Here is a 25036-nt window from a genome sequence, read left to right as displayed (position 1 = left end):
ATTACCATCATTCTGATGTAAATGAAATCCTGTTTCATTGTGGTTTACATTTGCATTCCCCAATTACCAGAGAGAATGATCATTTCACATATTTTTAGGAGGATTTGGGTTTCCTCTTCTAAGAATCCTGTTCGTAAATTTAGCTTATTTGGGGGGGGGGGGTGTCTTTTTTCTTATGGATATATGTGAGTTCTCTATCTATACTACATATAGCAGTTCTGCACGTAAGGAACTTAGAAGTTGCCACTCCATCCTAACAAGTTCAAAGCTGAACAGACTGAGAAATCAACAGCTATCTTTGGATCCATGACAGAAGGAAGGACACAGGGTAAACTGCTGCCCCCAAGATCAGAGAGACAGACATGCAAATATAGCAAGTCTTATCCCAGTCAAGAATTAGGAGCAGAAACCTCTATAGGAACCAGTGCCAGGGTAGGAAAACCTGAATTGTAATTGACAAATTGCTGGAGGTTCATGTGGACAACGCAGAGAGTTAAATAATCCAAGGGGACCCAGTCAAGGGGGTGTGGGCACAATATTGTGAGAGTTAGCTCCAAAAACTCAACCAGGTTCCCACAATAAATATCAATGAGAAATCTCTTTGGGCTTCTGGCAGGGAGAGAGAAAAAAGAACTATTTTGAAATATTGCAAAGCCCTCTATTCTTCTTAACAAGGCCTGCCCTCAGGGATAACTAGTTAAGTAGATCCTAAACTGCTAAGGTATTATCAGACCCTAACTGACTTGGAGAAGGGAAATATCCAACTTCAGATCATTCTACCAGCCTATCCCACCTAAAAGCAGGGGAGGAAACTGGGAAACACTTGTGAAGTTCACTGTCCAGAGGTACATAGGCTCACTAGAAGTAGACCTAATCACAGAACTATAGAATGTGTCCCCTCCCCACTACACCTTACCACCACATTATTAAAAGTCTGTTTATAGCAGTTTCTTTTACCGGGTACATCACATCCAGCTATGAAGAAAAAATTACAAAGCATACAAAAATTACAAAGGCAGAAAAGAGAGCAAGCATCAGAACCAGACATAGCAAGGATGTTGAAATTATCAGACCAGGAATTTTAAACAATTATGATTAATATGCTAAGGGCTCTACTGGATAAATTAGCATGCAAGAACTCTAATGGATAAAATAGCATGCAAGAACAGATGGGAAATGTAAGCAGAGAGATGGAAGTCCCATGAAAGAACCAAAAAGAAATGCTAGAAATAAAAAACACATAGAAATGAAGAATGCCTTTGATGGGGCATAACAATCCTTAATATGTATGCACCTAACAACAGCGTGTCAAACTACCTGAAGCAAAAACTGATAGAACTACCAGGAGAAATAGATAAATCCATTATCATAGCTGGAGACTTCAACACCCCTCTATCAGAAATGGACAGATCCAGCAGGCAGAAAATCAGTCAGGATATGAGTTGAACTCAACACCATCAATCAACTGGATATACTTGACATCTATAGACTACTTCATCTAACAACAGCAAAATACATATTCCTTTCAAGATCACGTGGAATATTTACCAAGATATACCACATTCTGGGCCATAAAACACACCTTAACAAATTTAAAAAAGAATAACTATCATACAATGTCTCCTCTTAGATCACAATGGAATTAACCCAGAAATCGATAACAGAAAAATAACTGGAAATCCCAAATTATGTGGAGATTAAACAATATACTTCTACATAACACATGAGTCAAAGAGAAATCTCAAGAGAAATTTAAACACATTTTGAACTAAATGAAAATGAAACCAGAACTTATCAAAATGTGTGGGATGCAGTGAAAGCAGTGTTTAGAGGGAAAGTTATAGCACTGAATGCGTATTACAAAAAGAAGACAGTTCTCAAATCAATAATTTACGTTTCCAACTTAGGAAATTAGAAAGGGAGAACAAATTAAATCCAAAGTAAGCAGAGGAAAAGAAATAATATAAGTAGAGCAGAATTAAACGAAATTGAAAACAGGAAATAAATGGAGAAAAACAATTAAACCAAAAGATGGTTCTTTGAAAAGATCAATAAGCCTCTAGCCAGGCTAACTAAGAAAAAAAGAGAGGATACAAATTACTAACATCAAAAATGAAAGAGGGACCATCACTACAAGTCCTACGGACATTAAAAGGATAATAAAGGAACAGTGTGAACAAGTCTATTCCTGAAAACTTCATAATCTAGATGAAATGGACCTATTCCCTGAAAAACATAATCTGCCAAAATTTACACAATAAGAAATAGATAATATGAATAAGCCTATATCTATTAAAGAAATCAAATTAGTAATAAAAATCTCATAATAACTAAAAACTGGTGAATTATACCCAACATTTAAGGAAGAAATTATACCAATTTTCTACACTCTCCTTTCAGAGGCTAGAAGCAGAGAACATACTTCCTAACTCATTCTATAAGGCCAGCATTATCCTAAAACCAAAACCAGACATAGACTTTATAAGAAAAGAAAATTACAGGCCAATATCTCTCATCAGTGTAGATGCAAAAGTCTGCAACAAAATATTAGCAAATTGAATCCAAAAATTATAAAAAGAATTATACACCCTAACCAAGTAGGGATTTATCCCAGGTATGCAAGACTGGTTCAACATTTTAAATCAACTAACGCAAACACCACATTAACAGACTAAAAAAGAGACATCACGTCATCATTTCATCATCGTTTCAATATATATGCTGGATATTAACCAATTATGCTCATCTATTTAATAATCATCTATTCTCAGGGTGCAACTTGACATTTCATTATTTAATGGAGTCTTCATACATAAGGCATTTTTAAAATGCTTGCTAGTCTAATCTATCATACTATGAACTATAAAATGCTAAGAAATCTTTCCCACGTTGATTTCTTCAAAGAATTTTCCTGTATTTTCATCTTAAATTTAAAGTTTTATTTTTTTACATTCATGTTTTGTTGCTGTTATTCAGTTCTGGTTATAAACCATTTCTTTTTGTGCTAAAACAAGTTAAAGATACAGAATATTAGTTAACACAAGTAAATAAATAGAGAAGCTGCCTATCAAATAACCAGGTTGAGATGAATTTAACTTAGAACATGACTCCCCTATATCATAAGTTACACATTCCATCTATTATTTTCCCCCTGCTTTAATGTAAAAAAGAATGGTTTTGTTATGTGAACTGTCATTAGGAATCTGAATGTATAATCTTTAATCCCTATGCTTATATTAATACCAAAAGCTTACCCCTTTTGAGACAATTTCAGAGTTAAAAAAGTAGAACCCACATACATACAGACACATTGAGTTAGATAAGAAACACTAGTTCATAAAATACATCTGTTAGTTTTCATTATAAACATCAAGTTTTTTCTTGTTCTTTTTCCCCCCGAATCTAAAGAAATCCAGACTTCCTTTTGTTTTTGAAAGACCTGCTCTAATTATCTCACTTTTAGAAAAAGGTTTAAATAAAATTGAAGTGATTTGGTAATTTATTTCTAATTTTCTAAACACTCCTGGCCTCTTTCCACACTCCTGCCTTTTCCCCTTTAAGGTAGAGGGCTTTTTGAGAGCAAAGCTGTGTATTTTTTTCCCATCCTGACTTTTTTATAGATCATTTAAAAAAATTGTAATTACATTTTCCCCTCACCTGCTTTCATGTTTCTATGTTTTATTTGTATTATTTTGAGAACTTAATTTAACAATCAATGTCTTGATTTTCCTTTCTTCATTACTTTTTTAATGATTACCCTAGAAACTAAAAATATGCATCCTTATCATAGCCTACTTAGAGCTAACATTGTACCACTTCTGAATTTGTTCACTTTTCAGCCATGCTGCAGCCCCAATCTTTGTGTTTGGACCGCTAAAGCCAGTAAGGCTGTGGCTTTCTGTTTGATTTTTCAGCTGTCCTATGCCACCTGGACTGGCCAATGCCCTCTGGCAAAAAACCATGTGTGTGTGAATCTCACTCAATATAGTTCTTTTCTTTCATGGATTGACTCTCCTCCAGGTTTTGCTGGGCTTTTGTCATTACCCACTGCCTTCATGTGATTGGTTTTTCTATTTTTTCTAAAGTTTATAAAAATTAACGCTAGGAAGGCTCGATGAAAGATACTTTGTCATTACTACAGGTGGAACTCATTATTGGTGACTTTTACTTTAAAATTTATCAATATTTCCTTTTAAGGTTAGTATCTCATATGTATGTGTATGTAGTCTGTTGAAAAATTCTTTGCCTTTCATAAAGATGTTCTCCCATTATTTTCTTCTAGAAACTTTAATGTGTTACCATTTGCACTTAGATGAACAATTCATATGGAATTCATTTTTGTGTACATTATGCAGTAGGAGTAAAGATTCATTTACTTTTTCTGTATGACTATTAATTGACCCTGCATATCTTATTGAAAATGTACACACACAATCCTTTATCCAATGCGCCACGGTGCCATCTCTGTTATAAATCAAGTATAAATAAAATGTAGGTCTACTGCACTTTTGATTGTTTCTTTGACTTGTTTTTCTATTACTGTGCCATATCACATTGCTTTAATTACTGAAGTTATAGAACGTCTTGATATCTTGTGTGTAAATCCATATTTTTTTCCTTTTTCGAAGTTGTCTTGGATATTTTTAGTCCATTTCATTTCCTTATAAATTTTAACATCATCTGATCAATTTCTAAAAAGAAATTTCTAGAATTTTGTTGAAATAGCATTGATCTATCTATAGATCAATTGGAGGAAAATTTACTTCAAATTTTGAGGTTTCCAATCCATGAACTTGGTACATTCTCCATTTATTTAGATTTTCTTTAATTCTTTCAATAGTGTTTTATAAGTATCTGAGTAGAAGTCTTGTACGTGTTTTCCTAGATTCAGTCTTATGTATTTAATTTATTTTATCCTATTGTAAATGCTTATTCTTTAACGTTGTATTTGTTGCTGGCATATAGAGATACAAGTGACTTTTGTATATTGAACTTGTGTTGAGAAAACTTGTTTGATTCATTTATTAAGTTTATTTTTCTTATTTGGATATTCCGTTGGATTTTTAGAATACACCTACCTTATCACACCATTTGCAAATAAGAGCATGATTATTACTTTCTTTCCATTGCTTATATTATTTATTTTGTTTTGTTTGATTGGCTGACTGATTGATTGATTATTTTTCCCTATTATTTTGCCCTATGTCATAGAACTCTAGTACACTGTTCAATAGAACGGTGATAGCTGGCAACCTTCTTACATTCCCAATTTCAGGGAAAAGCTTTCAGTACTTCACAATTAAATGGGGTATTTGCTGTCTCTTTATCAAATTAGGAAGTTCTGTTTTATAACAGATGGATTCTCAATATGATCAAAGGCTTTTTTTCTGCATTTATTGAGAGAATCATATTTTTTCTACCTTTATTTGATCAGTGCTGTGAATTACATTGATTGATATTTAAATGTTAAACCAATTTTGTATTTCTGAAATAATCTCAACTTGATTGCAATTTAATATATATTTTATATATCACGGGGTTTCACAAGCTATTTTGTTCAAGATTTTTGCATCCATGCTTCTAAGAGAGAATGACATAATTTTCCTGTCCTTTAATGTCATTGTTAAGTTTTGTAATCAAAGTTACATTGGTCTTATAAAACAAGTTAAGAGATAACTATTTATTGCAAATAAATTTAAAAATTTATATGAAGTCAACAAATTCCTTGAAAAAAATTCAAGTTGCCAAAACTGACATACACACCATTATAAGGATTGCAACCTACCTTTCAAGTATACCACATTTTGGATTTTGCAGAAACTTGAAATAAACTTTCATTTTACCAACTCACTGAGATTCAGGAATTTATCTGTGGAAACAGCTAATAGAAATATTATCTGTAAATAATACAGATGTTATGTGATATTTACAGTTAATTTATCTTTTTTAAATGACAAAGATTTGAAACTGATATATGTAAATTATTTGTATTAGATATCAGTCATCTTGTATGCATCTCTTCTTTCTTTTGATTTGCTTCTAATATCGGAAATAACAACTGTGGACTGGTGTGGTTCTGCAACTTTCCATGGATGGACAATGTTCCTGCTGAAACAGAATGAGCCTTTCTTCCTTCTTGAATGAAGCGCAAAGTTTCAATACTTATGCCATTTTTCTCCTCTTGGCCCTATAACTATGAAAGTCCTGTCAGTAATAAAGGAAAAGCACAAATGTCGCGTTATATTTATGGTCTTGTTGAATCATCATTCTTTAAATGAATGAGTTATAGAGTGTGCATTTGTTCCAAGGACACTCCCACAGACTGCATGTGCCAGTTTCAATTTAACCATGAAGCCTCAATGTCAGCTTGAATGAGAATTATTCAAATGCTCTGCAGCAACTTGAATTATTCACCCCATGACAGCACTTCCTCTTCCTGGGCTTATATTTTCCCGAAAAGCTTTATCATGGCATTTGCATCTAGATCCATTTCTTTTCAAATTCCTCAAAATCCTTCAAACCCACCTTTAGCCTTCCTACTGAACCTTCTGCAATATCTCTGGCCCACAATAATTTTGTTATTTTCTGTGACAAAATTGCACTTACCTCATAAAAATAATTATTATTTTTTGTTCTATTTGTGCTATACTTGTTTCCCAAAGTTGGCTAGAAGTTTCCGAAGTATAGAGTTTGTGTCTTATACTAATTTTCCATACATTCCAATTTCTAAATAAGCACTTATAGGTTGTCCAATTCTTATGACATGAAAAAGGAAGCAAACATCTCTTCTGCCTTCTTTCTATTGCTTGTTTATTCCTACATAGTATTTGGTTCTTATTAGTACTATTTTCTTTTGCATTTGCAACAAAATTTGGGTTAGCTTGGCTGGTGAGCTAACAGAGGACTTTTTAATTATACTGTTCCGTGATAAGCTCATTTCTAACAGGACCTGCCTCTCAAAATAGCAAATTCAGAATCTCAATTTTATCAATAAAGTCCATCATGATTCAGCTCTAGGGAATTGTTTCGTATTTATCAAAGTCATCGGACATTTTCCTGACCAAGATGTCATTTAATTAACTTAGAATGAGAACTATCCTATTCCCTGTGTATAGAATGCGTGAATCCAGAAGTAGGAATCCACCTTCATATTCTCAAGGAACCTGGGTAACCTAGTCAATAGGCCTGTTAGTCAATAAGTGATGTATAGGTATCAAATTCAAGTATTCTGACTCTTGATTGCCTACTTATAAATCCTCTGGAGTAAAACACCTTTTCTTGTGCATTTGTACTTTTGTTGCTGAAATTACAATTTGATTGTATAGTCTCTTCCTACTAAGGAAAATTGAGGGAAGATTGACATGTCTTGCCAACCCTTGTAACATAGTGAACTGAAACCCAACATTAATAAAAAGATTGTTAGAGACCAAATTGCTACTCAATGAGTTTCAGTCTTCTCATAAGATGCATTACATCCCTAGGTACTAAGAGTACCCACAAATGAAACTGCTGCAGTGTTATAGTTAATGTTTATGAAATTTGATGAATCATAAAATGAGAGAAATACAAGAGTGGAGATAATACAGGTTTGTTTTGTTTTTAACTGAAAAAAGTGGGTATTGAAAATCATTTGCCACTGAGCCTGAAAAAAATCAGGAATGAATATTAAAAGTATGGCTTGGACAAATCTAAAAATTGGAAGCAACCATTACATGAAGCCTGTGTTGCTTCACTTAAAATACGTGTTGTCAGGTTAACCCTATATCCCTTTTAGGTTATAAGATCAGGGCAGTGTGACAGACAGCATTACTCAGAAGTAGTGCTATCCTCACCATCATTTTAATAATCATTATCATCACTAATGCAACAAAAACAATAGCTGCCATTTATTGAAGGTATACTAGCAGCCTTTATTGTCTCTTCCAATGCTTTTATATATACTGTTTCATATTAATTTTCCAACAATTCTATGAGATAAATATTGTCACACCACCTTACAAATGATGGCATTGAACTTCAGAGAGTTTAAGTTACCCGTCAAAGGTCACATAGATAGTGAGTAGTAAAATCAAGATTAATTTTTAAAAAAATATATGGGACTGGTATTTCTAGTAATGATGGACTAAGCAATTCAGACCAACACTTTTGGTAAATTATAATAGGAAAGATGGATAAAATATGTAGTTAAAAATTCTTTTGAAGAGATCGTGGAGCTAACAGAACAATTAAGAATTCCAGGGTCAAGATCTAGGTGAAGACAAACCCAAAGAAGTTAGCCCGCCATTGGGAGCTGCCATTTCTGAAAGAGGCTTCTAGGACCCTGGAAAGCTGAATAGGGCATCTAACGGTACCAGGGCAACAGGGTCATAACTGGAATCCAGGACACGCTGTGGTTAAGGTTGGTTGGTAACCTCACTATGCTTTGAGTTAGGCTCCTGAAAGGCAGCATCCCAAGTATAAAAATATGCTCAATGTCTGAAATTGGATATCTTTATGAAAAAAACAATGATACTTGACCCCTACCTCACATTCTACTCTAAAAAGATTATAGATCTTAATATGAAAAGTAAAATAATGTCTTTCAGAAGAAAATTTAGGAAAAGATGTTCATAATCTTGAAGAAATCAATTTTCACAGAGTATACAAAAAGTATTAACCATAAAAAAGATTGATAAATTGAATAAATATTTAGAACTCTGGTTTATCAAAAGATCCATTAAGAAAGTGAAAGGCAAGTGACAGAGTGGAAGAGATATTTGTAATACATTTATCCGACAAAAGACTGATGTCTGGAATAAAGCACTACTATAAATTAGTAAGAAAAACGTAGACACTCCAATAGAAAAAAAAATTTTAAGAGGGACTTCAGAAAAAAAAGATAACAGATGTCCATAATCATATGAAAGGATATTCAACCTCATTAGTCACCAGGGAAAGGGGAATTAAAATCACTACGTATTGACCAAATGGCTTAACCTAAAAAAGTAATAACGCCAGGGAATGGTGAGGAAGAGGAATTACTAAATCGCTGCTGGTGGGTGTGGAAATTGCTCCAGCCACAAATATGCACACACCTTATGACCCAGCAATTCCACTCCTGTTCTAAACCACCAGAAATGGCATGCATGTGTGCATGAAGAGCCTCATACAAGAGCATTCGTGGCCACACTGTTCGTGATAGCCCCAAAGTGTAAACAACCCGAAAGTCTATCAGCTTTAGAATGGCTACACATGTTATATATACTATTTTGTTATATTAGTGTGGTATTTTCATATAATAAAATGTTCCGCAGCACCTTTAGTAACCAAACATCAGATGCATGCAGAAACATAGATGTCTCACAAATGAAAGAATCAGACACAAAATGATACATACTACATGATTTTATTTCTCTGACATTCAAACATTGTTAGATCTAAAGTGTAGTGTTAGAAGTCCAGGGTAGTGTTTGCTTTTGTGAAGGAAAACGGCTCATTGATTGAGGGGAATTATTTTTTTTGTGTGGGAGGTGACTTCTGGGATGCTGGCAATGAACTATTTCTTTAGGTGGTAATTACGTGGGTGTTTGCTTTATGACAATTCATTGATCTGTACATTTGTCTTCTGTGTTCTTTTCTGTATGTGTTATACTTCAAAGTAAATTTTCTGAAATATAAATTCATATGTAAGCTATCAAAAACAGGAATTATTTCTGTATGAAAGCAAAATGAGGAACCCATCAACGACGTGTACTGAAAACCTACTATACTGCAGAACGCCTTGGAAAGTGCTGTGGCAGTAGATATAAAAGATACAAAAAATTAATCTGCCATCAAAGAAATTACTTGTGATAAAAAAATCAAATATGCTTGTAACACACGTAAATATTATTATAATAACTGAATGACTTTTTCCAAGAAAACTGACACATCCAAGAGATATGCATTCCAATTCACTTTTTGAATGGAGTTTCCCTAAAAAGAAAATGAGTATTCATTTTGTATTTAGCTGACCATGTGAAATTTGAAATACACTGCTGGTGATCAAACTTGTACTCTCAAATCTTTATGCTGTAAATATGTAAATATACGTATGTGATAAATGTGATCTTGTTCATGCAATTAAACATTTTAAGTTTCCCCTTAGTAGAAAATATTCTCCAAGTTATTGTAGAAAGAACTACTTAAATTATAGATAACCATATGTTCTTTTCTGGTTTGCAAGATATTTTCAGCTTTTTGAAAATAATGACAGTTTATACTACTTCGCAAGTTGTTTCTTTAAAAGAGTGCTTTCACAAATCGCAATCGATTTCTCTTCTTTTATTATGGTTTTTTATATGATATCCTAGTTGTGCTCTCAGAATTACCTCACCTAGAGAGGCGGATTTTCTTTCCTGGTTTAAACTTTGATTTCCAGATTAGTAGTGCCATCTAGAGTCCTAGCTACATATTTCTCTGTGGAAAAAAACTCCATCTTTAGTGGCACACTGAGCACAATTTATTTAATTCTGTCCTAATATTTATTTTTAAATATAAGATTCCTTTTCATTGGCAATATCACTAATTTAAAAAATCAAAATAAAACTAATAAATTCATAGGGCATATATAGCTAATAATTATTATAGCTAGAAATTATTCTTTCCCACATACTTCTGACTAGGATTTGATTCAGTTTGTGATTATATCCTTCATTTGTTTCCTATATTCCTGGAGAGTCTTCCACACTCCTTCCTTCTCAGCCCCAGTTCTCACAGACTCTCACTACAAATTGCCTGAAGGGCTGATCCCCTCCTGCCCTTTTTCCCTGTTTGCATCTCTCACCTCAGGAACCTCTAAACTCCCAGCTCATGCTTGTCCCTTAAATATGAGTCCTTCTCACTCTTTTCTCCAGCTCCCTAAAGCTTGTTATGATGTTCTCTAAAAGTCACAGTATGTTTTCAGTAGATTCTTCATGTCCTCAATCTCCTCTCCAAACATCATCCTCTTCATCTTCTTGTACTAACGGGAAACTTGCTTTCCTCCAGTACACAGATTCCTTGCCATCCTCTCAAGGGGTAGCTATTCTTTCTCCCCTACCTCTTTTACTGCTGTCTCTGCAAGTGGAGTTGCTGTCCCCCTTGCTCCTCATTGCCACTTGTAAATTATTGTGCCTCCCTGCTCCCTAAAAATCAGATTTTATGCTCCATGCAGGGTGTATTGTGAATTCATATGGAGAGTGTAGTAGGCTGAATAATGGCCACCTATTGATATCAGGTCCTAATCCTTGGAATCTGGAAATGTTACCTTATAAGGAAAAAGTGTCTTTGCAGGTGTGACTAAGTGAAGGGTCTTGAAATGGGGAGATTATCCTTGATTATTTAAGTGAGCTCTAAATCCAATCTCAAGTGTCCTTATAAGAGAAAGACAAAGGGAAATTAGACACACAGAAGAGGAGAAGGCCATGTGAAGACAGAGGCAGAGATTGGAGTGATATGACCACAAGTTAAGAAATGCAGCAGCCACAAGAAACTGGAAAGGGCAGGGAATGGATTCTCCCCTAGATCCTCTGGAGGAAACCTAACGAGACTTTCAGCATTAAGAGTTAGGGACAGTTGTCTGAGACAAGACTGAGAAGTAGTAGGGACCAGATTCTGTTATATCTGGTAGGCCAGGTTAAGGATTTCTTCATCCAAAAACCAGTGGACATGATGAGGATTTTAGGCTGGTTAATTTTAAAACTGCAGATGAGAAGCAGGCTCCGAGGAGTGGAATTTGCTCGCCCTTTGATGAGAGACAGTTGCATTTGTGAAGGAAATCTCCATGCCTCCCTCTCTGCACCAGGAGGGAGGGGGGATGGCCTTATCTCTGGAAACTCTTAATGGGGAAGGCAAGAACTTAAGTTGTTTACTGTCTGGCAACCTCATGTAACTGACCCCCCTGCAAAATCCTCTTTTGTCTTTAGCTGAGGATAATATTTAAGCAGTGACTTCTGCCACTTACTCAATCTGGTTTGATTCTTATCTAAGAGTTGTGGGACTGCCCAATGGCCGGACCCTACTGGCACTGGTACCATTTTAACTTTTTTTTGTCTTGTAAAGAGATAACTCACATACCTATGCCTTAAATTTAGCCTTACTCCCCACCCATGCTTGCAGCAGAAGCGGCGGCAGCAGCGGCTCCTCCTGCCCGTGGGCCCTGTCCCCACGCAGCAGCCTGACTGCCCATGGGTCCTGTCCCCATGCTATTCTGTACTATTCTCTAAATAAAAGAGCACTACTGCCAGATCTTAAGAGTCTAAGAAATCTTTCTTTTGACTCCTCAGCTCAAGGAACCCGCATCAGACAGACATTGGAGATTTTAAGCAGAGGAATGATCCAACCAGTTTTGTATTTTAGTGAGATCAATCTGCCTAGAGAAGAGCTATTATGTGGAGGGCAGTAAGAGAGGATGTAGAAAGCTCCATTACAAAGTTTTTATAGAAGTCGAGGTAGATGATTAGGTCATGAAGGCAGAGCCCTCATGAGTGGGATTAGTGTCTTTATAAAAGAGGCACTGGAGAAACCCCTTACCCCTTCCACCGTATGAGGACATAGTGAGAAGATGGCAGTCTATGAGCCAGGAAGTGAGCCCTCACTAGGCACCAAATCTGCTGGCACCTAGATCTTGGACCTCCTAGACCTCCAAACTGTGAGAAGTAAATTTTTATTGTTTATAAGCCACTCAGTCTATGGTATTCTGTTATAGCAGCCCCAAAGGACTAAGACAATTGATCACTGTGAGAGGAAGAAGATGGTTTCAAAGCCCTAGTGTCTTTGCCTAAATTCAGGACATTTCTGAGGGACCAGGACAGGTCATCTTCAGAGTTCTGTATGGAATTGGTTGAAGACCTTGCTTCAATTTCTCCTTCTTCCCAGTATTACTTCCCTCACTCTCTTACAGGTGTTATTTCTGTGAACACTGCCCAATAAGTACCTATACATAAATCTCTGTCATAGAGTCTATTTCCTAGAAACTTATGACTCTTAAAAGATTTAACTCATTCATATTTATTGTGATTATTCATATGATTAAACTTCTTTCTGCCATCTTATTTCATGATTTTTGCTATGCTTAATTTATTTTTTATTATTTTCTGCTCTATACTGGATTGAGTGTATTTATTTTTTATAATTTCTTGGGTGGTTTAGAAATTGCATCTTATTTCAATTTATGTAATGATTACCCTTAAGTCTCTAGCAAAAGTTTAGACATATTTGTCTATCATTATCTAGACTTAATAATATCTATAAGAGGAATTTTAGCACGCTTTCCCTTCTTCCACTAGAATAATCTGAGATTTAAACTTCAGAAATCTCTTTTGTTTTTATGTTATACAAGAAAGTCATTGTGAGTTAGCTGAAAGTTTTTGTGGTACATTTTAATAATCTCTTTTTCTTTGATCATGGGTATAGTTTCCCTATTGTTCATTAACAACAACAAAAAAACCTTACGGGTTTTCTTACCACTTGAATGCTACATTTTGAGCTCTACTCACACCACAAGTTACTTTTAGAAGCTAAATGTAAAAAGAAAAGTAAACCAACAAAAAGAACATAAAAAACTTTTGATGCATTTTTGAGTGTGAAAGTTTTACTAAACGAAGAAATGTTGACACAAATAAACAATAACCATTCCATAGCAAAGAAAAGAAGCTTTATTCAAGCCAAAACTGAGAACTATAGCCCCCAAGGCACAGCCTTTGCAAGAGAAAAAAGTGCTCAGAGAAGAGTGATTTTCAGTACAGTTATATACCATTTCAAAACAAAGATACATCCATCAAGCATGACTGGACATGTTCCTTCAAGCGTTCAAGGAGATGTTTGTTACAGATTAACATGTACACAGCAGGTTAACATGACCCCTGGAGTCATGGGAAGGAAGACTTACCTTCAAAGAATACTAGCATCAGAAGAAGGGAGGCATTAATTCTTATCTTCAAAGAGTACATTCTTTACTTTAGGATAATGATTATAGCAGATGTACAATGTATATTTAACAGGGTGTAAGTCAGGCATTTTCGTTCAAATAAAATTCAGGTCAAATCAGGTTTAAACCAGAATGGCTTCCTCATACACCTCAATTCTATAAAATGTTTCTTATATCAATACAAAATTCAAAAGTAATAAAGGAAAATATCTGAATTTGAAAACTTAGTAAAGCTGCAATAAAATAAATTATTTATAAAGTTAAAGGAGAAGTAAAATACTGGGAAAAAAGACTAACTGCATATGTAAAAGAAAAAGAATTACTATCCACAACATATAAAGAGATCCAACCCATCACTATGAAAAAGGCAAATAACCAATTAGAAAAAAACAGTAAATACTATAAACATGTAATTTACAGAAGTACAATGAATAGTAAATCTTTGGTAAATTACTTTGCCTTAATGGAGTTGGAAAAACTTAATAGTTAAGGAAATGCACATTAGAACAATTAGGAAATTATTTTTATTCATGAAGTTGGGGGAAAAAAAGATGGAAAATGTTCACAGTTGAAGAGAATGCAAGGAAAGTAGCATTATCATGCATTGTGTAAGGTGTTAAACTCTATCTATGGGATTATTTTGCAAGATATATCAAAACCCAGTAGTAACATTTCTAGGTATTAATCCTACATAAATATTTTCAAATATACATAAAAATGCATTACAAGTGTTGTGGCAGAGCCTAATAACTACTCAGTAAAATCTGTTCTCTTTCTAGCTGCATACTTCCCAGCCACTGTTGTACTTAGCGTGTGAATGTGTGACTAATTTACTCTCTGGTGGTATGTGAGCAGAAGTGATATGTGTTGCACTTCTGGTACAGGGCTTTTAAGAAAAGCAAGCGTGCCTCCTCCATGATCTTCTTCTTCTTCTGCAGGCTGAATACAAAAAGTTAAGTGTCCCTAATGGGTAGTAGAGCTCCAAGATGGAAGCATTCTGGGTCCTTGAATATTTTATGGAGAGGTCCACCAACTGACCTGGAACACCTGCCTTGGACAATCATGTGAGCAAGAAATAAAATTCTATCATGTTTGAACCACCATGCATTTTTGGTCAGTATGTTATAACAGTTTAGTGTAATCTAACAAATGCAAGTATGTTCCCTGTGGCATTCTGTTAATTAGAGGAAATTAGAAAGAGCTAAAATGTCCACCAGTATAGGTATGGTTAAATAAATTATAGTAAATCTAACTAATATTTCAGCAGATAAAAGACTGAAACTGCTAAAAGCTGAAGTTGTCATGTTGGATATCTATTTCCTTATTGATTATTCATTAGCAAATTATTTTTAAAGTGTAATTTTAATAAGAAAGACACTGAAAGGAAGTAATAGCCAAAAAAAAATGCAACATTATTTTTAAGAGTTATTTTAATTCCTGTTTCTACCTTTTTTTGGCACTTACAGAACAAATGTCACTCAGATGGTGCACTGATCCTCACTGAACATACATTGCACCCACTGTAAGACAATCTCTGCATTAGATGCTAAAAGAAATAGCCACATAATCTTCATCCACTCAAAAAAACAAACTTTTTTTCAGGAAAGAGAAGATAATAGCAAAGGCTTAAAGACACAGTGCCAAAGGTTTTATTTTTTAAATAATAGCAGTTGCTGGTTCATCTCTGTACCTAAGTAACATAAGAAGACTAGGTAGGCTTTTGGGCAGCTTTATGACCCAGGAATGTCTTTTTCAAGGACCTGAGAGCCATCTCTTTGAAATGTAAATATCTTGGGAGATAACAACCCTATCTCCCAGTTTCTGTGGATGGGTAGGAGCCTAACTTCAGCAGGCACCTTGCTCCTAGTTGCAAAACAAACTCCTGTCAAAAAGATATGAGAAGTTTCATTTTCCCCTAGATAAAGCCAATTAGCTAACATGAATGGTCAGCTCAATTATCAGGTAAAGTTAGGATAAACTATGTGTGACAAACGGTGCTGTCAAGTCCTCTTACTTGAGGACTTGATGTTGTTTATCTTGAGAACACGTAGGTAATGGGTCATATCTGCTTGGCTATATAAGAGGTGAAATTTGCCTCTGTTTTTTTAGTCTCAGTAGATTGCCTGTGATGCACATCACATCCTACTTTAACACTTATTCTATAATAAAAGATCTATTTCTCTACTACTTTTATGGAAAAGATTTCTAGGTTGTGAGAAAGTTCTGTTTTGAATTATATTTATCCAACATGTGCTACCTTTTGTTAAATCAATTAAATAAGGAGATCATCAGACTGAGGTGGTTCTAATACCTTAGTAGCCTACATATGTGAACTGAAACCTAAGCCTGTAAATGCCTCAACGTTAACAAATCAAAACCTAAGGACAACCACTTACAAACACTTAAGCTATAAGGCAAATGCTTAAGCTATAGGCAATCAAATTGTTTCCTTGCTTTGCTTTCTGCCTCTTCGCTGTATAAGTCTCCTGGTTCTTGTTGGTGGACTGCTCCTAACCACTGGCAGTTTGGTGCTGCTCGACTGGGATTGATTTTTGCACAAAAAAAACCCTTAAAATATTTAATGTGCCTGAGATTGATAACCATGAACCATTTTTATCTTTCCTGATAGATCAATATCATTGAAATTGGGGGCTTTATGCTATTCCATTATCCATTCCTATTTAGAGTTAGACTACTACTTTACACACAGTAGAAATTCAGATGAGCAAATATTATGAACAACATGATGCTGTATAAGGGATTTATTATAAAGTCATCCCCCCTCATTTCTACTAGATGCTGTGTAGGGACAGAGAAAATAAAGGAAAAATCAATGGATTAACATGTATTTCATTTGTAATCAAGTATATAGCTGAGAGGAAGACCACCTAGTGTCTGAACGAAGACTTGAAAATCTTCTTTGGAGATCATTCCCTGTAATACTAATTACTCTAAAACAAGTAAGAGAGATCCATGTTAAAAAATATTTATGGAGTGACATCAGCATCATGGCAGAGTGAACTTGCCTGGGATTCTCTCCCCTCCAACATACAATGAAAAGGGACATTCGTACTCCAACAGAGGACATCCTAACACAACACAAAAATGTCAGAGAGACACACATAGCCATACTACAGAGAGTGGAGAGGCTGGAACTCCCCTCGAAAAAGCTGGAATGGTGTAAGAGAGAACTTCGCTCCCTCCCCTAATAGACTGTGATCCACGACAGTGGATCAAAACACACAGGATGAGAAACAAAGGAAATGCAGGAGAAGTGCACAATGAGTGATAAAATAACAGCATTAAGCCATCATATGTAGATGATCACCCTAAATGAAAATGGATTGAATTATCCAATAAAAAGACACAGAGTGGCAAGATGGATTAAAGAACAAGACCCAAGAATATGCTGCCTCCAGGAAAAATATCTCAGCTCCAATGACAAGCACAGGCTCAGAGTGAAGGGATGGAAGATGATACTCCAAGCTAATGGCAAACAAAAGAAAGCAGGTGTTGCAATACTTATATCAGACAAAGTAAACTTCAAGATAAGATAGGTAAAAAGAGACAAAGAGGGGCAGTATATAATGATCAAAGGCACACTCCATCAAGAAGAAATAACACTTATAAATATCTATGCACCCAACACGGGAACACCAAATTTCATAAAGGCAACTATTAACAAACAAAAGAAGATATTAACAATAATACAATAATAAATAATAGTAGAGGACCTCAATAGTCAACTCACATCAATGGATGGATCATCCAGACAGACAACAAGGAAACAGTTGAATTAAATGAAAATCTAAACCAGTTGGACTTAATAGACATATGTAGAAAACTTCATCCAAAAACAGCACAATACACATCCTTCTCAAGTGAGCATGGAACATTCTCAAGGATAGACCATATGTTGAGAAACAGGGCAAGTCACAATAAATTTAAGAAAATTGAAATAATAACAAGCATCTTTTCTGATCGTAATGCTATAAAGCTAGAAATTAATTGCAAGAAGAAAGTTGAGAAAGGGACAAAGATGTGGAGACTAAACAATATGCTATTGAACAAGCAATGGATCACTGAAGAAATTAAAGGAGAAATCAAAAAATATCTGGAGACAAATGAAAATGATAACGTACCATATCAACTCATATGGGATGCAGCAAAAGCTTTATTAAGAGAGAAATTCATCACAATACAGGCACATCTTAACAAATAAGAAAAATCCCAAATAAGCAATCTCAAATTACACCTAACTGAATTAGAAAAAGAAGAACAAACAAAGCCCAAAATCAGCAGAAGGAGAGAAATAATAAAAATCAGAACAGAAATAAATGGTATTGAAACAAAAAGGGAGTAGAAAGGATCAATGAAAAAAAGAGCTGGTTCTTTGAGAAGATAAATAAAATTGAAAAACCCCTAGCCAAACTTACAAAGAAAAAAAGAGAGAAAGCTCAGATAAACAAAATTAGAAATGAAAGAGGAGAAATAACAACGGACACCACAGAAATACAGCAGATTATAAGAGAATACTTCGAAAAACTATATGCCAAGAAAATGGATAATCTAGAGGAAATGGATAAATTCTTAGACTCTTACAACCTCCCAAAGCTGAATCAACAAGAAACAGATAATCTGAATAGACCAATCACAGGGAAAGAAATTGAAACAATAATTAAAAGGATTCCAAAGAATAAAACCCCAGAATCAGATGGCTTCCATGGGGAATTCTACCAAACGTTCAGAGAGGATTTAATACTTATCCTTCTCAAGCTATTCCAAAAATTAAGGAAGATGGAATGCTTCCTAACATATTCTATGAGGCCAACAGCACTCTGATACCAAAGCCTGACAAGGACAAAACAAAAAAGGAATACTACATGCCAATATCGCTGATGAACATAGACGCAAAACTCTGCAACAAAATTTTTGCAACTTGAATTCAGCAATACATCAAAAGGGTCACAGATCGTGATCAAGTGGGATTCATACCAGGGGCACAGGGATGGTTCAACATCCACAAATGAGTCAATATGATACACCACATTAACAAACTGAGGGATAAAAACCACATGATCATCTCAATAGATGCAGAGAAAGCATTTGACAAGATCCAACAACCATTTATGATAAAAACTCTTAACAAAATGGTGATAGAAGGAAAATACCTCAACATAATAAAGGCCATATATGACAAACCCACAGCCAATATCATACTCAATGGGCAAAAACTGGATGGCATCCCTCTGAGAACAGAAACAAGACAAGGGTGCTCACTCTCACCACTCTTATTCAACATAGTACTGGAGGTCTTGTCCAGAGCAATTAAGCAAGAGAAAGGAATAAAAGGAATCCAAATAGGGAGTGAAGAAGTGAAAATCTCACTGTTTGCAGATGAAATGATCTTATATATAGAAAACCCTAAAGAATCCATTGGAAAACTATTAGAAATAATTAACAACTATGGTAAAGTTGCAGGGTACAAAATCAACTTACAAAAATCAGTTGCTTTTCTATACTCTAATAACAAACTTACAGAAAGAGAACTCAAGAATACAATTCCATTTACAATCGCAACTAAAAGAATAAAGTACCTAGGAATAAATTTAACCAAGGAGGTGAATGACTTATACAATGAAAACTGTAAGACATTTTTAAAGAAATTGACAATGACATACAGAAATGGAAAGAGATTCCATACACATGGATTGGAAGAATAAACATAGTTAAAATATCCATACTACCCAAAGCAATCCACAGATTCAATGCAATCCCAATTAGAATCTCAATGACGTTCTTCATGGAAATAGAACAAAGAATTCTAAAATTCATTTGGGGCAACCAAAGACCCCAAATTGCTAAAGTAATCCTCAGAAAAAAGAACAAAGCTGGAGGCATCACAATCCCTGACTTCAAAATGTACTACAAAGCCATAGTGATCGAAACAGCATGGTACTGGTACAAGAACAGGCACATAGATCAATGGAACAGAACTGAAAGCCCAGAAATAAAACCAGACATATACTGACAGCTAATCTCCAACAAAGGTGCCAAGAACATACAATGGAGAAAAGATAGTCTCTTCAATAAACAGTGTTGGGAAAACTGGACAGCCACATGCAAGAGAGTGAATGTAGACCATTATTTCACACCATACACAAAAATAAACTCAAAATAGATGAATGACTTGAAGATAAGTCCTGAAACCATAAAACTCCCAGAAGATAATATAGGTAATACACTCTTTGACATGGAACTTAAAAGGATCTTTTTGAGGGGCTGGCCCAGTGGCGCAGCGGTTAAGTGCGCATGTTCCGCTTCTGGCGGCCCAGGGTTCGCCAGTTCAGATCCCGGGTTCAGACATGGCACTGCTTGGCATGCCATGCTGTGGTAGGCATCCCACATATAAAGTAGAGGAAGATGGGCATGGATGTTAGCTCAGGGCCAGCATTCCTCTGCAAAAAGAGGAGGATCGGCAGCAGTTAGCTCAGGGCTAATCTTCCTCAAAAAAAAAAAAGGATCTTTTCGAATATCATGTCTTCTCAGACAAGGGAAACAAAAGAAAAAATAAACAAGTGAGAGTTCATCAGACTAAGGAGCTTCTAATAAGGCAAAAGAAACTAGGATCAAAACAAAGAGACAGCCCACCAATAGGGAGAAAATATTTGCAAATCATATATCTGACAAGGTGTTAATCTCCATAATATATAGGGAACTCACACAACCGAGCAATAAAAAAAAAAAAAAAAACCTGGTGAAAAAATGTGCAGAGGAGATGAACAGATGTTCTTTTCCAAAGAAGATATACAGATGGCCAATAGACACACGAAAGATTTTCAACATCACTAATCATCTGGGAAATGCAAATCAAAACTACACTAAGATACCACCTTTCGCCTGTTAAAATGGCTATAATCACTAAGACTAAAAATAACAAATGTTGGAGAGGGTGTGGAGAAAAGGGAGCCCTCATACACTGCTGGTGAGAATGCAAACTGGCGCAGCCACTATGGAAAACAGTATGGAGAGTCTTCAAAAAACTAAAAACAGAACTAACATACCACCCAGTTATCCAGCTACTGGGTATCTACTCAAACAACTTGAAATCAACAATCCAAAGTAAGATATGCACCCCTATGTTCATAGCAGCACTATTCACAATAGCTAAGACGTGTAAACAATCCAAGTGCCCGTCAATCAATGATTAGATAAAGATGTGGTATATATACACAATGGAATACCACTCAGCCATAAAACAGACAAAATCATCCCATTTTCAACAACATGGATGGACCTGGAGGGAATTATGCTAAGCAAAATAAACCAGACTGAGAAAGACAAGCACCAGATGATTTCACTCATATGGAATATAAACAAACACATGGACAAAGAAAACAGTTCAGTGATTACCAGGTAAAGGGGGTGAGGGGTAGGCACAGAGAGTGAAGGGAAGCACTTATGTGGTGATAGTCAAGAAATAATGTACAATTGAAATTTCACATTGATGTAAACTATTATGAACTCAAATCAAAAAAAATTTTTTAAAAACCTCCAAAAAAATTTATGATTTAACGTTTTCACTGGTCAAAACTTCTCCTTTATGATATTGTCCTAATAAAATTGTTTTTTCCATTTTTGGAGTCTTTGAACATAAATCTCTTCTATCAGAAGGCACCAGTAGGAAGAAAGTAGAGGTAGGAAGACAGAAGGAAGCAACGGTAGAAACCACTGAAAAAAACTCTTGGGAGCAGAAAGGGAAGAAAACATGGGCTGGCTGCTGCTGTTTTTACTGGCAGCTGTCTACTGAGGGATTTTATTACTCTTTGAGAAGCATTCAGTCCCTCCTGGGTCCTGGCTCATTACTCACTATGTCTGTGTTCTGTGACAGAAGAAGTATTAGAAACAGCCTTCAGTCATTCTACCCTTTGTAACTACCAGAATTCTGCTTCTGTAAAATAGAGGTAGAAACAATGCTTGTGATGTTTGCTTGAATTAATTATCCTGTCACGCTCTTGGATGTTGTTACCCAAAAAACATTTTAATGACCTAAGTGGGTTGTCTCTGTAATTGATTTTTGCAAAATGCAGTAAAAAAAAAAGTGAAACAAAGAAGAATTCCCCTGGGAACTCTTCTAGACATTTGCCCTTAAGGAGTGGCGTCTCTCTTAGCTGAAGGGCAATCAAATAAAACTTGCTAACACCACCCCCCCCCCAAAAAAACAGACAAAAGAATTCAGCATATGCTACCTATTGTCAAGTCCTAATGTAAGTAGTAAATGGTAAGGTAAGATATTGCAAATAGTACACTTCTCTCCATTTTCCACCAATATTATCTTCTCTTCCCAAATTACAGGCAGCAATTTCACCCTCCTTCCATACTCTCTTCAGACACAGGCTTCACTATCCAGACACTGCTGAAAATGTGAGATTTAAGCAAATAATATGTTTCCTATTTAAATTCTGGAAACTTTTGGTTCAGTATTCTCATGTTTAGTATGGTATAGAAATGTAAGAAATAGAAATTAATTTACAAAAATAATTAAATACCTAAAATATTAAGGGAAAATGAATCTGCATTTATGAATCTTGTGTGATCCTTTAGTATCTACTGTAAAACAGCTTCTGTGTTTCTTGCAAGGCTGCTTCTCTTTGCAGGAAGAAACCTAAACGTCATCAGTATCTGTTCATTTATGTCACCAGAAGTGCTAGAACTAACAAGAGAAATATTTTATTGTTGATAAAGGCATTGCTGCTCTGCTTGCTTTCTGCTACAAGCTGTTTCTTTGAAAATGTTTTGTGAATTTCTTGCATGTCACAGAACTTAATTATTAAATTATCTACACGTATGTAAAAAGCCATTATTAAGATAATATCTCTACTATTAAGATAACACCTTATTGTTTTAGAATATATGATTGGCCATGCAAAGTTTCTAAGCGACTAGTAGGTACATAGAGAGACAATGCAGCAGGAACAGTGGTAAATGTCGAATATGGGCGCCAAACGACATTAGGGTTGACAATTGATGTGTTTGCATAGTACTTTATATGAGATTGAGAAAAAAGAAGGAAAGCTACAAACATTTCGGTGCTGTGCGAACTGGGAGTTAGTACAGTTTTTTGTGTGAGCTATCTACTTCCCTGCCTTTAGAGGTTGGATTGCCAACAGGACTGATTTTCCTGCCTTGAGGACACTTTATAGGGTTTGTGGTTACTGGAGTTCCATCCCGTATCTTGTTCCCATTCTCTCTTGCACCATGTAATTACCTGATAGCATGACGATTTATATCAGGAAAAACAATAGGTAACCTATGTGTTCCACCAAGTAATAAATGCATGTTTTCATAGCAAAATACTAGCATTAGTATTAGAACTTTTTAAAAAAGTGTTAGTAATTCTTTGTAAAGAAGAAAAAATCAAATTGAAAACTTACTCATAACAGCCAGGCCTTTCAAAATTCCTCCAATATACCACACTGATTTCTGCCAAATCTACCTTTAAGCCCATGTTTATCAAAGAGTGATCCACCAGCAAATGATTGTTTAAAATGCAGATTCCTAGGCCCCCTACACCAACTGTATATGGGTCTGGGGATGGGGCTCAAGACACTGTATTTTTGACAAATATCTCTGGTAAATTTTATAGACACCGAAACGTGAAAACCATTGCTCTAAGACTACTCGGATGAGTTATAATAAAAATGAACTCTAGGATCTAAAAGAGTTACCATCTTTCCTTTAGAACTTTAAAGGATTTTAATCCTCAAGGGATGACACCAGTGGCTTTTGGCATATTTTGAAAGTACTGAAAGAAATTATTAGTACACCCTTGCCCACTTAGCTACCAGATTTTTTAAGAGTTCAAATAAGGCCTGTAGCTTAATTAATAATATTGTACTAATGTTAATTTCAAGTTCTTGGTAATTGTACTATGGTTATGCAAAATTTTTGCATTAGAGGAAGTGGGGTGAGTAACATACGAGAACTCTTTTTTTACTATTTTTGCAACTTAGGTTTCTATAAGTCTAAAATTAGTTCAAAACAAAAGTTTTTTTTAAAGCCACTAATGTCTTTGAATAATTCTTAGTAAGATCTTATTGCAGAAATAATAAAATAAACCTAGTGTTTTGAACTACAGCTAACCTTAGTGGTCTAGTAGTTAGGATCTGGCGCTTTCACCTCTGTGACCCTGGTTCGTTTCCCAATCAGGGAACCACACCATGCATCTTCTGTTGTTTGTCATATTGTGGTGGCTGTGTGTTGCTGTGATTCTGAAAAGATATGCCACTAGTATTTCAAATACCAGCATGGTCACCTACGGTGGACAGGTTTCAGTGGTGTTTCCAGATGAAGACAGACTAGGAAGAAGCACCTGGCTACCCACTTCTGAAAAACATTGGCCATGAAAACCCGATGAATAGCAGAGGAGCATTGTTTGATATAGCCCCATAAGGTGAGAGGATGGCGCAAAAAGACCAGGCAGGGTTCCACTCTGCTGTACCCAATGTTGCTAAGAGTTGGAATCCACTCAACAGCACTAACAATAGTTTTCAACTACTGTGGCTTGTGCCATGGTCTCAGCTGTAATACATGCAGCGTTTTTCCTCAAGACTCAAAAGATTGGATTGAACTAGATCCACTACAACATTACTTCCATCTCTAACAGTATACAATCCTATGATTCCAATTTATATATCTGAGTATGACTCCTTTGTCCAGCAAATATATTGCAAATATGCTTGTGTCTGACAAAAAGAAAAGTATGGGAGTTTGTACTCAATTGGCGGCCAAATCAGGCAAGGTACATTCCTTGGAAATTTCTAGGCCAAGAGTTTCTGACGTGCCTAAAAGGCCGTCATGTTATGATTTGCCAGTTTACCAAGCTAGTGAGTGAATCTCTGGAAACAAACTTCCACGTTACAATGCCCTCTTGACAATACAACATCGGTGAGAGGGGCAGAGATGCTCCTCTATTGTATCAGGGTGAAATAGGAATATGGTTGCAGTCACATATAGGCGTGAAGGTTTGGCAGGGGAAGACGTGAGCATTCATATCTGATAGCATCTCTCTTCTCGAGGAAGAATGAAGAAAGGTCACCAGCTGAAAGT

At 35.5% G+C, this 25036-nt stretch overlaps 1 protein-coding gene across 1 annotated transcript in view; it reads right to left on the bottom strand.

Moving 5' to 3' along the window:
- LOC124236818 (transmembrane protease serine 11B-like) overlaps positions 1-23435 on the bottom strand; it is a 39622-nt gene extending 16187 nt beyond the window's left edge. The window contains exon 1 of the mRNA XM_046655762.1: positions 23362-23435. Coding sequence (XP_046511718.1) covers positions 23362-23435 — 74 coding nt within the window. The remainder of the gene's footprint in view (positions 1-23361) is intronic.
- Positions 23436-25036: the final 1601 nt, after the last annotated feature.

This window comes from Equus quagga, chromosome 3 (assembly GCF_021613505.1).
Source record: "Equus quagga isolate Etosha38 chromosome 3, UCLA_HA_Equagga_1.0, whole genome shotgun sequence".
NCBI classification, from domain to species: domain Eukaryota; kingdom Metazoa; phylum Chordata; class Mammalia; order Perissodactyla; family Equidae; genus Equus; species Equus quagga.
The sequence above is the reverse complement of the archived record's forward strand: the minus strand, read 5'-3'. Positions and strand labels throughout refer to the sequence as shown.